Source organism: Quercus lobata, chromosome 12 (assembly GCF_001633185.2).
Source record: "Quercus lobata isolate SW786 chromosome 12, ValleyOak3.0 Primary Assembly, whole genome shotgun sequence".
NCBI lineage: Eukaryota > Viridiplantae > Streptophyta > Magnoliopsida > Fagales > Fagaceae > Quercus > Quercus lobata.
Window position 1 is genome coordinate 42546834 of NC_044915.1, and position 18071 is coordinate 42564904.

The 18071-nt window shown below is 34.9% G+C and overlaps 2 protein-coding genes across 4 annotated transcripts; both read left to right on the plus strand.

The window, feature by feature from the left end:
• The first annotated feature begins 619 nt into the window (after window positions 1-619).
• Window positions 620-3783, plus strand: LOC115969800. 3 transcript variants are annotated; one of them, XM_031089412.1, is made up of 4 exons: window positions 620-1751; window positions 1846-2038; window positions 2323-2798; window positions 3300-3783. In XM_031089412.1, the coding sequence occupies exons 1-4, from the start codon at window positions 1296-1298 to the stop codon at window positions 3465-3467; spliced, it is 1293 nt and encodes a 430-aa protein (XP_030945272.1). In that variant the 5' UTR covers window positions 620-1295; the 3' UTR covers window positions 3468-3783. The 3 variants fall into 3 exon arrangements, with proteins under 3 accessions (XP_030945272.1, XP_030945274.1, XP_030945273.1); XM_031089414.1 differs by having other exon boundaries at window positions 621-1751; window positions 3294-3382; XM_031089413.1 differs by lacking the exon at window positions 3300-3783 and having other exon boundaries at window positions 621-1751; window positions 2323-3123.
• Window positions 3784-11878: 8095 nt separating this feature from the next.
• Window positions 11879-12965, plus strand: LOC115969801 (protein ELC-like). Its single transcript, XM_031089415.1, has one exon. It carries the CDS (start codon window positions 11966-11968, stop codon window positions 12956-12958), a length of 993 nt encoding a protein of 330 aa, XP_030945275.1. The 5' UTR covers window positions 11879-11965; the 3' UTR covers window positions 12959-12965.
• The last annotated feature ends 5106 nt before the right edge of the window (window positions 12966-18071 follow it).

An 18071-nucleotide genomic window follows, 5' to 3' on the forward strand; every position in this document is an offset into this window, starting at 1 on the left:
CATTTGCTCTCTACCTTCTCAAACACGATATTGACTCTTTTATCTGTTTATGAATCCTTTCGCTGGGGTCCACACGGGGGTACTTTTGTCAAACCGTACACTCAACGACCTTATTAACCCAGGCAATTTCCACCCACCTCCCACAAAAAACGAGCATTAAACTTGGAAGTTAGGGGAGCGTCCAAATGACCACACTACCCTTATTGTCCACTAGCGTCCTGGACAAGATGTCGGTTCAATTTATTTCTCAAATACCATTTCGATAAGGCCATTCGCGTCAAATAAGTACTATAATGTGAAACTAACTTTAGTCATGTCTCACGAGTTGGTTTTTTTTTTTTAACGTAACTTTTAAAAGTCTCCGTATCACGAGATTGGAGCCAGGGGTAAGGCAAAGGGCATTTTACGACATTTAACACCTCCATCACTCTCTATCTCTTATCGTCAAAAAAAAAAAAAAAAAAAACCCATAACGTGGCGTCGTGTGAGAAGGACCACCGGGTTCATTCCTCTACACAAATTCTTATCGCAGCTAAGAAACGCGCTGCCACGTAGGATTGACACGTGTAAACATCTGCCATGTCAGCAATATCCTTTCCCCTTAAATTGCCCATGTCTTCCAATCCACTCTGATTGTTATCGCAACCTCACACTCACGCAGACACAAAAGCCCAAACCACGCACAATTCAAACGTTCACTCTCTTTCTCTCTAACACGCTCACACTCACTTACTCGGTCTTGTCACCGGTGATAATATCGCCGTAAAACTGATTTTTAGCCGGTAAAAATGGCGGTTCCGGCGAGCGGTGGTTTTCCTAATTACCAAAGTGCAAACGTGACGTTCTCGAGCCGTTGCGTATTTCGTGAAAACTAGCCTTTATTTTCTGAAAGCCCTAAGCTAAAGCAACTTTTATCTTTTTCTTTATATTTTTAGTTAGCAGAGTTTGGAAGTTATTCCACGCTTTGCCTTGCAAATTAGAGGCAATATAGTAGTACTATATAATATAAGAGTAGTATTAATTGGTTTTAGCATTGCTTAAGCGTCTCGAATTTTGGTTATAAAAGAGTTTTGAATTTGGGCCAAGTCATCGATTTCTTCGTCCACAAAATTTTGAAATCCATGAGTGGAGAATCGAGATAGATCGTCTTTGATGATATATTAGTAGTGGTGGTTAGAAATTGAATTAGGTTGGAAGTTAAGGTTTAGGTAGGCTCTGTGGAAAAGGACAAAATGGTAAATTGAAGGTTGGAGGTGGAGTTGAGAATTTTCTCGTGATTTTTGATCACGCTGATCATGCCTTTATCAATGAAGATCCAGCCGGTCGATTTTAACACGCCGGAAGAGACGATGAGGTTCGACTCAGTGAAGCCGATTGCGAAGTCTCGGCTGAAGAGGTTTTTTGATTTCCAGTTCCCGAACGTTCTGAGGAATTCCACGGCGGCGCCGGAGAAGGTAGTGGCCGAGGAGCCGCATTTTCTGAAGGACGGCTTTAATGGCTCGGTTGTGGTGGCGCCGGTGGTGGCCACTGAGTTTGAGCCGAGTTCGGTGTGCTTGGACAGTATGGTACAGAACTTCATCGAGGAGAATAATAACAACAACAACAACGAGAAGCAATCCGGTGCGGTCAGGTGTGGCCGTAACCGCTGCAACTGCTTTAACCGGAACTGTATTGATAGCAGTTCGGAAGATGAATGGGACTCTTTCGGCGATTCTAACTATTCTTCCACTGAAGCTTGTGAAATTCTCAAGGTCGAAACAAAAAAACTTTAACGAAAATATTCAAAATAATTCTAGTTATTTTCTTAGAAAGTGTAATTGAAAATATGGTTCTATTTGTGCGCAGGGATTGGTGCCGTGTGCGAGTGTGTGCGAGAGGAATTTGCTAGCGGACACGTCGAAGATCGTAGAGAAGAACAAGATCTGTAAGAGTAAAGATGAGGATTGCAGGAAAGTTGTCACTGATGGATTGTTGGCTCTTGGATACGACGCTTCAATTTGTAAATCCCGCTGGGAAAAATGTTCCTCCTATCCTGCGGGTAATTCTTTTTCCTTCAATTTTCTTCCTTACGCTTTGAAACTACGTTTTCCTTTTGTTTCTTGTTTGGCAACCGAGAAATTTTCGGAATAGAAGAGAAAAACAAGGAAAAATGATTAGGTTAGGTTTGTTTTAGGTGCGTATCTCTGTTTGTTATCTGAGAAAAAAAAATAAGCGAAACAAAAGGAAATAAAATACAATTAGTTGTTTCTGTCTGGTTGTTGAGAAAAATATGGAACTTATTATAAGTGATATACTAATTTGAAGAAATTGTAATGGTAACAGGGGAATATGAATACATAGACGTGATAATCGAGGGCGAGAGATATCTGATCGACATCGATTTCAGATCAGAATTCGAAATTGCACGACCAACCAAGAGCTACAAGACGATCGTCCAGGCGCTTCCGTACATCTTCGTAGGAAAGTCCGATCGTCTGCGCCGAATCATAGCGATCGCATCGGAGGCAGCAAAGCAAAGCCTGAAAAAGAAAAATTTGCACATTCCTCCGTGGAGGAAAGCCGAGTATGTCAATTCCAAATGGCTCTCTCCACACGCGCGGTCTCAGCGCTTGAACGAACAGCCTCTCCACGTCAACGAGTTCAAACTGAGTCAGGCGGCGGAGGAGACTGAATTAGGTGAGGGCGGCGAGAACGTTTTTGCTTTGAGCGAAGGCTCCGAAGAAGAAGGGGAAGCGAAAGCGAAAGAGTGGAAGCCGCCGGAGATAAAGCCTAAGCCTAAAAATTCACTGAGTCATGGGGTGAGAATCGTGACCGGTTTGGCTTCGGTCATTGAAGACTCGCCTTGAAATTTTGATTTTTAATATTTTTTTTGTTGGTTTTGTTTTGATTACTAAAGAGATTTACTAATATGGAACTCCGTAATTCGATCCCTTGCTTGTTTTTAATGCAAGGGTCGGATATTAGTATATTACTAATACCAATAAACAGAATTGCTAAAAAAAGGAATATAGTTTAGAGAAATATCATAATTTTTGTTCTTGATTTGTAGTTTCTATTTGTAATGGACTAATTGTGTAACTGTATTCTGATTTGAATGGAATCCATAAGTTTCAAGTTTGTGTATATTTTTGTCTCCTTTAATTTTCTGGAGAAGGAAAGGATCAATGAATATGAACGAACAATCAAATCAAAGGGAATTGTGAAAAAGGTTAAATTTCGTACTTTCATATTTTTGTGCAAGATGTAAATAATTTTTTTTATCTGATTATTGATTTTATATTCTTTTCTTGAAGGAGTAGAGAACAGACTCGTGCAATCTCGAGCGCCGTGAGAGGTGGGCTAAGCGAAGTTTAATTAAATTAGTTTTTAATTCATGCCCTCTAATCTTCTCTGGGTCTTTGATTATTTATTGGGTAGAAATCATACCTCTGATTGATTATTTGGTGGGTAATTACTTATGTTCTTGAAATTTATTAGTAGATTAAGTTTGATTTCTCAAATCTTTTGAATTCTGATTAAAATGTTTAGATTTGGTCTCTAATTAGAGTTTAATCTTTTTAGTAATAATGCTATTTTTGTGTTATTTTATGTTTGTAGGTCGAATAAAAAGTAATTTTTAGTAGTTCTATTATGGTTCTTTTAAATTTTTTTTCTTCAATTTATAGCGTTTGTTTTGATTTTGGCCTCTTCAATATCTTGTTAGGTTGATTTTAGATCCTCAAATACGTTGTTGATTCAATTTGGCTTTAAAAAATGGGGTGTCAGGTTTTATTAGTCACATTGGAGGAATTAAATTGATATTTTTTTTTATTAAAAAACTTTAAACTAAATTTTAAATTTGAGGGACTAAAAATTAACTTGTACCAGGTTTTAATGAAAAAAAGAGAGGATAATTTATCCATATTTTATTATTTGAAATCGTGTGTGTGAATCATTCATTCTCTACCGAATTGGGTTTCGCTGCTGGATAATTTTCAGATGGCTGGGAATCCCTCTTTTTCCTATTAATTACAGAGGATTTGGGGTTTGGCATTGGCAGTAATGGAAAGTGCTGCAATCAATTTTTGGTCACTGGCCAATAAGAGCAATGCTATGCCGAAGTGTGGACTAGGTCCTGGACCGGTGGATCTAATCTGTTTTTGTACGTTATGGTCAATGTTGGTGGTCACTGGCAAATAAGATCATGACATGTTAGCTCTGTACTAAGAGTTGGTGAGAATAATAAGTAGAAAATCTTATCGGTGGTTTAGATAAAAAGAAGCGAAAGTTAAAAGGATCTGTCCGTTGGTTTTCTCTCGAATGCTTTGAAATTTGTTTTAAGTGGAGTACATTGGAGAACGGGAATGCATTTTGCGTGTAGTACAAGAATAGTACTAGTTATTTATTTACTTATTTTAATAGGTTATGGTTTGTACCTATTTTTAGTAAAAAATTTTATTTAATGGGAATTGAGAACAAGATTTGTTTGTACTTTATTGTGATTTTATCCATTTATTATCCATTAGAGATTTTTGAGAACAAGGTTAGTTTATACTTTATTGTGAATTTATCCATTGATAATAAAATCATTTTATCTATAGTAAAAATTCATTAATGAGTGAAGAATAAAAAAGAATAAGTCCACTAAGTAACTCGTGAATATATATATATATATATTTTTTTTTTTTTTGAAAAACAAATAAACTAAATTTATTCAACAAAATAATGAAATAAAACTTGAATATGTAGTGTTGTTTGGTTATAAACTCGAACACCATTTGTGTTCAAAATAAAATTAAATACTTAGTTCGGCTCGATTTGTTTATAATTCTAGCTCAATCTTTCAATTTTGTTTTTCTAATGTCAATAAATTATTAGAAAAAGTAATTAGTTTCATAAAAAATTTATATAAGGTTAACCTATTACATCAATAACTTTTAAATATCAATTTTAACATTTAACAAGTTTACAAATATAAAAATAAAAATTCGACCAAGTTTATAGAATTATGTTACAAAAGTAAGTTCCTCCTTTGTGAACATGAACACATTTGAACAACAGTGCCACCTACTGCCTAGAGATAAGTTAGTTTTTATTGAAGTGACAAGATAAGTCTTACAAAGGCCCATTTTCAATTTAGAAATGAAATAGCACTGAGTACTGACTCATGACCACCGAAAGTGAAAATGTTTCATTGGAAGCAACGGTGGCATTTTCCCAGAGGTGGAGCTTGGGACTCAAAATTTAATCTGCTTAGTGGGTCACATAGAGAATGCCGTTGCTCTTGAAATTTAGAAATTGTTGTAACTTTGTTTTGTTCAAATCCATTACTCCTCACCTGCGCAGCACCCACATAATTCTTATTATTTGTTGCTAACATGCATCACATTTGTCGTTTATGGGCGTCGTACTATAACGGGCCCACATTGTATCTTGGAAATTGCAATTTAGATGCTTTTGCTATGTTTTTATTGTATTACTTTATGTTTCTCTTGTTGAAGTACAGTTTTTTTTTTTAAGTCACATTACAATCATTGCATTTTGCAATATTTATTAGTGATTTTTGGAAACAGATAATATTTTATAATCCTGGTAGCTTTTCCTATCCATTTACTTTAATTACTCTCTAAATTAAACCCAGTGGTCATCATCTTTATGATATTATATTAGGAAAGACGTTAAGCTACAAGGAAGCATGAGATTGACGTATTACTTTTTGAATGGGACGCCTACCTACTTTAATTAACTCTCTCTCTCTAGGTGGCTTTTTCTGCGGTATAGTTAATTAAAGTATTAATCTTGCGTATATGATTTGGATATACAAATATTTGCCGAGTTTACAAGGTAAACATGATTCTTTCTTAATTTGGAGCAATTGCGTGAAGAGGCTTCTTAATTTTTAGAGTTTATCCAAACCTTGCACCCCAGAAAAACAAATTGTGAGTGAGACTTTGTCTATGACTCTGAGTAACACACGTGGATATTTTTTTTTTGTTTTACTTGCACTCCTTTTTGAATAAAGAGTTTTAGGCAGCGTCTTCTTTTGGTCGCTTCACATGCTCGCAGCAAATACTTGACTGACTTGTTAAGCAGTCTCTTATTTCCCAATGCATATAATACTTTTAAGGCACATTAATAAAGAATCGAGATTAAATGCGTATATTCTATATCCCAATTGAAGTTTCATGCATTGGTTCATTTTGGTTTCCCATATTTACATACACACACTAGAATGTTATCGAGTAAGTGGTGACAAAAGTTACACATCAAATGTAACTTAAATCAAATTTCTAGATCATTGGAAACCAAAAAAAAAAAATTCTAGATCAGTTTATAATGCAAGTAATGTTCAGATGAATAGAGAGTATAAGACAACAGAATCTCTTTTCTAAAGTTAATTCATGGAACTTAATTTGGTTGTCTCTGACTCTCTGCACTCCCTGCACAATACAAGTCTATGAAATGTGTTTAATTAAAAAGTTTTTCATGTGTAGAGTCACATGTTCCATAAGATATAAAATAGGAATGAAAAAGTTTTACCAAGTCAGTTAACTATAACACTGTATAAGTATAAAGCTTGTTATGAAGCATGTGTTAAAATTTATGGTGGCTTTTTCTAAAGTAGTCAGCTTTTAACTTAGTGGACTGCTCAATTGCCATTGGGATTCTGTTGTCTCGGAAGGCCAAGCCATTATGCCTGTTGCAGATGCCAATGATTTTGTCCTAAAGTAATTACATTTAACATTATAAAGTAAATAGAAAAATTTAAAGCATTCCAATGTAATGTTAAATGTTTCCATATTAATATCTCTTCTGGGTTGGCTAAAGCTCAAAAATACAAGGCAAGAAAAAGTGCCATATTATCATCAATGTACTGATTGCCAGGGGGAAAAAAATTTAGTGTCAATGAATGAAATCTGGTTTTTGGTGACTATATGAATTGAATCAGAACTTCAATGTCTTAAATATTTACGTCAACAAACACCAAAGAAATCTGGTGCTAGGGGTTGAGTCGCGTTTTTCTTTGTAGAAGCTTCCCAAATTAAAAATTCCTTAATACACAAGTTTGGGTTGGATTGGGTAAAGCTGGCCCAAAACAGTAAAATTTGGGTTTTTTGCTTCACAAAGGAGGTTAATTCTTAAACAGCTTTTTCTTTGTTTTCCCAAAAGTTTAGATTTGGACTATTTTTTGCCTGGCTAAAAAAGAAGTTAAAGCAAAAGTTTATGGTAACAAGTTTGTATGGACTAAGTAATTACCTATTCAAGATTGGAGTTATTAGAGTACACTTGGCCCTAGAGTCCAAGGTTCAACGCATAGTTATCCTGATTCAGTTTATCAGTATACTGAATTAACCTTATAGTAGTACACACCATGACGACACTAATATTATACTATTGTACTTCCAAGTTACCATTGTTGTTAACTTTGTCCTATTCAATGTAGCTATATTAAAGGCATCCCATGTAAAATTCTATACACAATAATATATGTACTTCAATCCAGGGGTTGGCCAAGTTGGTTGGGTTCTCGGTCTTAAGGTGCTTGTATTGGGCGTGCTCTCTAGTTTGAGTCTTGCTACCTGTACTTTGAAAGAATTTCGTAGGCCAGCGCTTTACCCATTTGTGTACCTACTCGGCGCGAACAGTAATTAATTTCTGGTTAAAAGCTTTAAGAATATACTGTGCAAGAGAAAAAAAAAAGAAAAATACTCTCTTACCCTTCCAAGGGTCGTGGGTGGATGTAACAATACCAAGTTAATGTTATGGGTCCAGTCATGGAATTACTAATCACACTGTGTATTGTTTGATTGGAACAAGACCCTGACGATCCAGTAGCAGAGGGACCAATTATAGCAGTCGAAATACTAAGATTACTATGTATCTAAGAATCTTAGAAACAAAGAAGAGGAAGGAAAAATGGGATTCTCTCCTGTGAATTGTGACTTTCAATGCCTTATTTTATTTTTTAATGTTTTTCTTTTATTTCTTTCTCCGTCGGTGCATAGGACACGAGAGTTTCGTTTCATGTGTGATGATCCAAACACATGACCTATTGTACCTTGAATGACCATGCATGTCCTATCACAAATATTTTTGGGACCACATTTAACGTATGGTCAGATGGTTATGTCTTAACACTGCGAGAGGTTGAGGACTTGTCAGAAGTGGATTCCTTTTGAATTGAGAAAAAGTTTCTGTGCTTCTTTTTTTTTTTTTTTTTGTGGTCACTGTTAATTTATCGTTTTGATGAAGTGGATCTGTTCAATCTTCTGTGGCTGATGCCAATTTTTATCAAATTGTAACTGAAATCAATCCATGATATCATGCCTATCTCACTATCTTGCATAATCCGACACTACTCTACGCATAGGTCTGGTTTGAAATGTGGTACAAATTATTCTGTGCATTCGGTGTATTACATTTACACCTTACTTTAGCATAAAGGTAAGTTCTATATGTAAATTTTATACGTGCCTTCATATAAGAGAAAGGTATAATTGACTGAATATATGAAATAATTTTAGAATAAATTCTCATAGATAGATCTGCTCAAATCGAGTTTGTCATGCATAATAATTAACTAGAAAATGTATTATGTTATTCATTTGGTTGATTTAAATACAAATAGGGTTTGGACTTGAGGTGGTTATAAACACAGCATTAGAAGCAAATTATAAAATTTCCATAATAGGATCTTGATCAATCGTAGTTTCTGTTTGGATCATCGTTCTCGCATGACCGAGTTTTGGATCTTACTCAATTGAGATCTCCATCTTGCATAGGGAATAGAAACTTCAGTCTTTAATCCTCGTTACAACCATTCATATTATAAAGTACAAAAGCCAAAATTAAGTAAATTAGTCATGAAATTAGCCAACACTAAAAATACTAATATGGTTCATTTTAGGAAATGCTTGAAGGGATGTGATTTTGAATCCAATGACTTTTTTAAACTAAGTTTTGTTGCTAGATCTATTCAGTTAGTCAAGCTAAGAAAATGCATAGAAATTTTTTACTTCTCGATTAGTTGATTCCATTTGTTAAGGAACAAGCTCGGGTATTTCAATCGTGTAATCCCTCAACTCTCGGGAAGTTGGGCCCATTACAGAGTTAGTGGGCCTCCCCCTTAGACAAATGTAGGCCCAATGGGCTTTCCCTGGTAGGCCCTTCCTGGGAGTCAAAGGAGATGGGTTGCCCCTGTAAATTAGCATTGTGAGCTGAGCGCTCACTTGGCTGGCTGAGTGGGCCAATAGGCCCTTTCATCCTAGTTTTGGGCCTCGCCTTAGTCGGACCCCATGCCTTTGCCAAACTCTTGACGAAAAAGGGGTAAAAGAGCATAAAACAAAGATATATAATTATTTTCCGTTTCTGCTATATATATATTGTATGAAATTAGAAGGTTTGGCAAACAAAGACAATAAATGTTCATATTGAGCTGATGGCTGTGTAAAAAGAACACATGCCCTACCGACACAAAACTTGTTTAGTAATATATATTCTATAGCCGTAAATAATGAAATTGTGGTTGTGATTGCCAAAAATTTAAGCATTAAATTCAAATAGAGAAGGGTTTACTAAAAAGTATTGGTCACGACTCACCTACAACAAAAGAATATTATGCCTTAAAAAAAGGCACGGCATACCATCTCTTCAACATGCTAAAAGTCCAAGGAAGATGCTCCAACAAGAAGAAAAATAAAACGATCATTGCATTGGAGAACTTGAAACTCTCTTTTGCTTGTTAGGCAAAACTGCAAAAGTTTGGTCTGCAATATTTTTAAAGAAGCAAAGAATCAACCCCCTTGACCCAAAGAGACATGCAACATTACCTACCCTCCCGTTATTAATATTACTACTCTTTCTTTCTACTTCTATTTTAATTTTTCTTTCTAGTATTTTATATTTTTTCTGAAGGCAGTTCACACTTTACAAATCAAATAAAGATTTGAGCTCTCGGTATACTATAAAGTCAGATCAAGCATTTTGCTTTAAAGGAAATTAACTCTTTTGCTTGAAAATAACGGAGCCGCGACCAAAGATGATTAAAAAAAAAAAAAAAAAATTTAATAACTTAAAAATTATTCTAACATCAATATAAGAACCTTTGAATCTCTTTCTCAAAAAAAAAAAAAAAAAAAAAAGAACCTTTGAATCTGAGGAATTACAAAGAAATCTAGCATTTGCATTTCAGCATTTGCCATTTGTTTGGTTGAGTGTAAGATTCATAAGAATCGAAGGATGAATTTTGATTTAAGAATCCATGGGATTTTAGGCCTGCTTATATGTTAGACCATTATACACAAGTCTATCAAAGCAAGGGCCGTGCTTTAAGAATCCATAAAATGATCATTTTATTTGGACCTGTATCTGCTTTGTTACTTGCGTCACCAGTTGGTCTAAATGCATGTTCCACGGCAACTTTCTTTTGGGCTGAATACTTGCTCCACCATCCATTGCATCTAATTTTTAATGGTATTTGGAGGCCCATTCCATATCTTGGGCCTACCGTACTGTTATTGTATTTCTAATTTGTAGTTTCTACTTTATTTTACTACTAGCTTGTTATTCTGGCTTCTCCATATATAGGTCCTGTCTATACAGTACTAAACATTTTACGCCCGGGCCTGGCAGGAGGAGGTGGGCTGATACGAAATGAGAATGGACAATGGATTTCGAGATATGCAAGATCTTTAGGCATAAAATCTGGTCGCATGGCAGAATTATGGGCTGTAAAGGATGGGCTTATTCTAGCAACCACACGTTGGATTAACTCTTTGCGTGTGAAACTATATGCTGAGCTTATTGTTTAATTGTTTACCAACAATTTCATAGAATCTTATGATGGAGTCTTTGCTCAATGACTGCAAGATCCTGTTAGAGGAAATTCCACTAATCGACAGTCCAACACATCTTCAGGGAGGTGAATTAGTGTGGTGATGAACTGGCTTTGATAGCCCACCGCTTATGATAGAGAATTTACTGACTTTTGATAAAGCTGAGCTTGTTTATAACAGACTTATTTGTATCTAATCTATTTTCATTTTCATTGTTGTTTGCCAACAAAAAATGATAAGCATTTTACACCAAATTCTCTATAATAAAAAATTAAATTAAAAAAAAAACTAAACGTTTTACACCAATATACAAATATCTTGTCACTATTCCTACATAAATGAACTAGCATGCAAGTGTTCTTATTTTTTTTTTTTGTTGACACCAGGGTTCGAGTGAACAAAAATACTATGATATTATTATTCTCTATGAAAACTCTTACAAATAAGGCTGACCTTACTATATGGATCTCAATCTGCCCAAGTATTCATATCTTCATTGATATGCTTCCAAGCGATAGTTTTTAATTAGTGCACCATTTTGGTTGGACTATGTCAGAGCTACTCAACAACCGGAGCAGGCAAGGCTACAGTGATGTTATGTCCCAAGTCAAGTCTAGATGAAAACGCTTTGCCAAGTCATATACTTTTTTTAGTCTACAAAATGCTAGTAAGGAAGGAATCATTAAAAGGCTCACCAAATTTCAACCCACATGCTTAGAATATTCTCCATTCTGCACCGCCCATTACCATAACTAGCTATTGTAATAAATCCTTTTCATGAATTATAGAAAAATAGTATTAAAAATTAAAAAGAAGATGCAGCAAGAAACTTCTAAAAATATTGAATTTTATGAATTTTTAACGCGGTCGCAATGACGTTGAATGGGAGAGGAAGCAGGAAACCTCCTCAGGTCACCAAAGTACTTGGCTTCCAAGCAACTAAAAACCTGTTGATCACTTTTCAATAATTGACTCCAACCTTATGGTCTTTTTATATTGTTATAAATTTAGATAAGAACAAGAATTGGTCTTTTTTCTACGTAGTGATCGCATATGAGATCACAAAAGATTTAAGCTAACATTGTGGTTTGATAACACCAAAATTTCATCTTTGGCCATCCAAAGTTCTCTCTCTCTCTCTCTCTCTCAAAATGGTAATACCATCTTCAATCCAATTCATTGATTCTGCACTTTCTTGCACCACCTCACATGCTCTATCATATTCAGACCCTGAACAAAAATGGATCATCCAAAAGCACCTGACTTCACTACTTCAAGATTATCCCACTCTCAACCCTTCAATTGATACCTTCAATCACAATGATGGCACCACTGTGAACCTTCTAAATGCAAATGGCTATCTTTTTGTGTCCCATTCCTCACCTCTGATAGCAATCACCATCTGGCTTCATGAAAATTATCCTTACATGGCTCCTGTAGTTTTTGTGACACCAAACCCCACGTCCAAAATTCATCCAAACCATCCATTTGTGGACCCTTCTGGTGCCACCAAATCTGCATACCTCCTAACCTGGCAACATCCAAAGTGCAACCTCACTGGCCTTGTGCACAACCTTGTCAAACTCTTTGCAATTGACCATCCCTTGTTCTGTGCTTCACCTAGTTCTAGCTTCACCCATCCGTCTGTTGTATCAAAAATGGAGGCTCTAGACAGAGTCACTGGTGCCATTCACTATGACATAGTGGCCTTAGCAGCCAAGAATGAGGAAGAAATAGAGGAGCTATCAAATTTGCAAGCTGTAATGAACAAGAGGGTTGATATTGCTAGAAGTATATTTTTTGAGCTTGACCATGAAAGATCGACCTTGAAAGGAAAAGTGAAGGAGTTGACTGAGGAAGCTGATGTGCTAATGAACTGGTTGAGAGTTCATGAACCAAAAGCTGCTGTTGTCACAGCTGATGGAGAGGATGATGATATTGATGATGCATTTGAAGCTGTTGGCAAGGTGTCCAACTTGATGCTTGATTCCTTGGCTGCTGACGGGGCAATAGAGGACTTGATATATGCATTGGATAAGGCAGTTGAACTAGGTGTGGTGTCTTTTGATGTATATATTAAGCAAGTGAGAAAATTGGCTAGAGACCAATTCTTTCACAGATGCAACATTTATGCAAGTGACTAATAAAAGGTTTCCGACATAATTCATTGACATGTTGAGTTGTTGACTCTATAACTTGTCTAATCGGACATTACTATATTTTGCCTTTTTAATTCTCTACCTAGTCCTTAAATGTGAAGTATACTTTAACCAAAGGCTAAATGTTGGATTCAAGGCTTAAGCAATCACAAAATGTGGAATTCGACGACCTTGCAATCCCATAGAAAGACATCACGAATTCACGATTCCCTGAGAAAAATGAGTTGTGAAGATGGAAATAAAGATATCAAATTCCTACCAAGAGAACTTAGATGTTGTAATCAATGACAACCCTAATGAACCTACAAAAAGGATAAAGGCTTGGCAGAAATTACTTGTTTTACATGACTAAGTTATATATATATATATATATATATATATGTTCTAATGGTCAATTCATATTAGATCTAGTTACTTTAAAAAAAAATAAATAAATGAAATTGAGAGAATGATGCAATAATAAGAATAAGAAATCTGAGGACTACACAGTTAATTAAGAAATTTAAAAGGCCAATCATATGACCCCAAAAGGGTAAGCATTGTTTGGACTCTAGAGGACGAGCTCTTTTGCAGAAAGAAGGGTAATAACAATATAAGCACATGCTTGATAAAAGAAAAGAATGAAAAATGAAAAAAAAAAGTTTTAGTTGTGAGTAATTATTCTAAATCCAATTTTTTTTATAAATATAAATCTCAAATTCGTGTATCTAATTCTTTTGGAGTATAGCTTAAAAGTAACTAATGCCTCACCTCTTATTATTGGAGCTTGTAACTTGATTTCTCCTTGAAATGAGGCATAGAATGAAATTATTTATCCTTATCCTAGAAATATTAAGCATGTATTGGTTGGCAACTTTGAAGTTTAAAGATGAATATTTATGTTCTATTGTAATCTAGTTGAGTGTCTATTTGTATACTTATATTAACTTGACTGAAAGTCGGATAAGGCAAGTAGGCAACTAATATAAAAAATAACAAGAAAAGGGTAAAATATGTTGTGATGAAGAATTATTGAAGATGAATAGGTACAACCCTTTAACAAAAAAAATAAAATAAAATAAGAAGGCACAACTGTACAACAACTAACAAATAACTATAACTCCCACGGGCCCAATTTGAAATTTGCTACAACTGGACAGACCTGGCCCATTGGATCGAGCAATATTGAAGGTGTTCAATTAGGCCTGCTTAATGGAATAAATGGGGCACATACTAACTAATCAGTGTGGCAGATTAAGACAAAACTAAGTTTATTGAATCAATCCTCTAATGAAGAGAGTATTTGTCTAATTGACTACTTCTGCAATTCCTTGACATTTTATTTATTTATTAATTTTGTGATGAATGTTGAAGGGGCAAAATTTAGCATGATGGGCTTTCACCACATTGGGCCTGACGGATCCTCGCCCATGGGCTGGCAACAGTTGAGCCCAGGGCCTAGAGTGATTCCAGGTTCTTGTTGCGCACGTAGAGTCTCCAAGGAAATCAAAAACCTAGCGCAAAGAGCATTTCGGAAGATATGCGCGTTAATGGAAAATCCACTTTATAAGGAAATGTCTTGTCCATCACGTTTGGGATTACTCAAGAGGATTCCTATAAGGAAAAGACTTCTACATCAAGTAGAAGAGGTCAACCTATTACTATAAAAGCCCCAATACCCTCACAAATTAAGGTACGCATGGTTTACTCTCTCTAGCACTCTAGAGTTAAGAACAATTATAACTTGACCGTCGGAGGGTATTTGGCCGACACCACATCGGTGCCCTCGGCGAGATCACTTATTTCTTCTTGCAGGTTGTTAGTTTGAGCGAGCGTGGATTGTGTAGCTCACTGGTGATTTTACAGCATCATCAAATGTTATTCACATCTTTAAAACAACAATGATACTGACATTAGCCTAGGACTAAGTCCTAAAAATACATAGGAGATGTGAAATACTACATATAAATATATAGATATTTTTTAATTTCAGATTATATGTTTCAAAATGCAATCATCTGTAGTTCTCCTTCCTAATTTGTCATTTTAGCGTGACGATTCAACCCCATCGTCATAAATTGAATTTTGTTGATTTTTATAATTAATATAAATTACTGTAAAGTTTAAATCTAACCCAACCCAACTAATATACAGATCTCAGTTTATATTTGGTGGATTTTTTTTTAATCCACAAAATAAGGAATGAAGGCATCATTTGATCATAACTGCAATCACCCAAATTGGCCTGTCAACGTAGTTAAGTAATTCTTCATATAATACTTTTCTCAAAAAGTTAATGTCAAACGTCTTGTGCGTGTGAGAGAGAGAGAGAGAGACTACAATACCATTTTTATGTCAATCGAGTCGTGTGATTTGTGTGTCAAAATTTAAAATCCTTGATGATGTCCTTATTCTTGAGGGGGACTCGGACTTGGTTTGTAGGCATGTGCACAATAGGGTGGGAATTGGACAAAGGCTTTGGGATTGAGACTTAAAATCTACCGGCCAGAAAGAATTCATACGTACCCTTTGTCCCTTTCTTCGTCCCTGTGCCACTAAATATTTTATTATGCTTTACCTTTAAAGGAAGTCTATATCCTGTAGAAGGAAAACGTATTTTAATGACAAATACCAAAAGGTACGTAAAGGAGTAACTGAAGCATTTCATTTCACCAACTGTCTTCATTTTTATATATATATTTTTTAGTAGGACGTTTTTATATTCTTTGTGTTAAATGTCATAGGAGTAGTTCATTATGATGTTTACTTGGTCTAAAGACTAAATAAATATCTACAAAGGTCTAATGAAACTTGCTCACAAGTCACATCTAGTGCCTCTCCAACATTTTTGTCAACCCAATTACTTGCTTTGTGGAAAATATATCTTTAATCAATTTCGTCGATGCCTCCACAAGACGGAATCATATCGAGAATGTGATGAATTACCTCCACAAAAGCACTTTTCTCAACTTGCAAGGCATTTATTATGGAAAAAAAAGGTTCACCGGTTCTCAAACTTAGTATGCCGCGGTTGAAAAAAATATCCATGAAAATATATATATATATATATATATATATATCCATGTATTATTTTAACTTTTTAAATTTGTTAGGTGATTTATTTATATATATTTTTATAGGCAAAGTTTAGTGAAAATTTAATTAGATTCTACAATTAAAGTTCAATTTTGTGTCATGTGTCTTAAATTATTTATTTTTAGAGAGTTATATTTTTTAATTTTGGAGTCAAATGTGGGACCACATTATAAATGTCCATCTAAGTGAATTATTGCGTACAAAAACTAAAGAGTTTATAATTAATGAATATAAAAAAATGGACAATTTACATTTTTTTACCTAATAATATTCTTACAATACTTTTTAAAGAGTTAAAATATATATATATATATGAATGATTATCAATAATATTTAAATTATATATGTAAGAATTATACTATGCATCTTAATGTATATTTTTAAGTATATTCATGCATATGCATATAGTTACAAGCTAGTTTAAATAATACACAAAGTTAGGTTTGAACAAAAAACCACTTCATCAACATGACAATACGTAAATCTACTAAAATTGACCACAAATGTGGTCATTGCACCACTAGTCGTGATGAAGGTGCAAAAACAGCAGTACACCTATGGTTCTCTCTTCAAAAAATTAAAAAAAAAAAAAAAAAAAATTTGCACCGCACCTATTAATATATATATATATATATATATATATATTGTGCCGCCCAATTCGCAACTAATAGGCCAACTGTATGATGGGCTTACAATTTACTTATTGTCGTGGGTTTATGGATATCTTACAATGGGTAGTCCCTCAAGATAGATTAAGGTCCACAATGATAATCGAACTCCCCTTGCCGAACACTCTTACTCCTTGGTTTCCTCACTTACTCTCTCTCTCTCTCTATTCTCTCTTCTTTTACCCTCTATCGTCCAACCCCATTTCTTCTGTTTTCTTCCTATTTATAGTCTCTCCATAATGGGTCGGCAATGATTATTTTCTAACGATTTTTGTGCGGATGGGTCCCGTTTTGATTATTCCGGATGGGAGTTGGCCTGCTTTGGAAACAGAAATTGGAACATTGGAACTAGCATTAGACGTCGGATGGTGCTTGGCGGCGATACTTTCCAAGGCACTACCAAAGAGTTCCAAAATACAGTCGAGCAATAGCAGCATCGGGGCCAAAAATTGTCCTCAGTCATCCTGCAGTGCATCGGTACCAACTGGACTCATAAGTAATGGGCCAGTCTTCATAGGTCGTTCGACCTTGGGCCATGGGTGATGGGCCCATGGGTGTATACCGCACACACACACATATATACACATATATGTTTTACTGTATTTGTCACATTACATGTTATATTTTGTTTTGCAAGTTATATATCTGATTTTTTTTTTATTGTATTTTTTTTTAAAAAAAGCTATTGTTAAGTTTGTTAGTAGTAAAAATGGTGTTTATAATACTTGTTTTTATAAAGAACACTAGTCGCTAACCCGTGCGATGCACGGGATAGTTAAATAAAAAAAAAAATATTTTGCTATTGTAACTTGGCTATAAAAAAATGTTATGGTGATGATTTCACACAATGCTCAATTACAATTAAATCTACTATTCATCACCAATATAATCTATGTTATCTTGCACATTTGTTTGCATAACAAACAGGTTGTTTTCATCTTTTTAATAAAACAATTTATGATAGAGGAAAGAGATAAACTGTTCCATTGCAGGATGCATGATGAATGTCAACTTTCCCAACTTGTTTAGTGTAAAATGATGTTCTCTTTCCTTTTCTTTTGCACTGCACTACATTTGGATAGTGTTCAGCACAAAGGATTGTGCAGAACTTCTCGTAATCACAGATGTTTTGGTTGTAAACCTATGCACATATCATAAAGAGTAAATCCTACTTTGGATAGATATATTATACAATTATTCAAATGGTTAAATTAAGCAGGAAATAAAGAAGAAAAGTTGCAGCAGCCACAAACTCAATTAGATTTCTCTTGAATAAAATGGCGTTATAAAGTGTTATAAAAAATGAAAAAAAATTGAGAAAGGAATTAGGAATACTTACACTTGAAAATAGAAAA

What these genes read in the sequence shown, in the direction of transcription:
- LOC115969801 (XM_031089415.1), top strand. Translation starts at nt 11,966, where the DNA reads ATGGTAATACCATCTTCAATCCAATTCATTGATTCTGCACTTTCTTGC.
- LOC115969800 (XM_031089412.1), top strand. Translation starts at nt 1,296, where the DNA reads ATGCCTTTATCAATGAAGATCCAGCCGGTCGATTTTAACACGCCGGAA. An exon ending in AAGCTTGTGAAATTCTCAAG is followed by an intron (nt 1,752 to 1,845) that starts GTCGAAACAAAA and finishes ATTTGTGCGCAG; the next exon opens with GGATTGGTGCCGTGTGCGAG. An exon ending in AAAATTCACTGAGTCATGGG is followed by an intron (nt 2,799 to 3,299) that starts GTGAGAATCGTG and finishes TTGAAGGAGTAG; the next exon opens with AGAACAGACTCGTGCAATCT.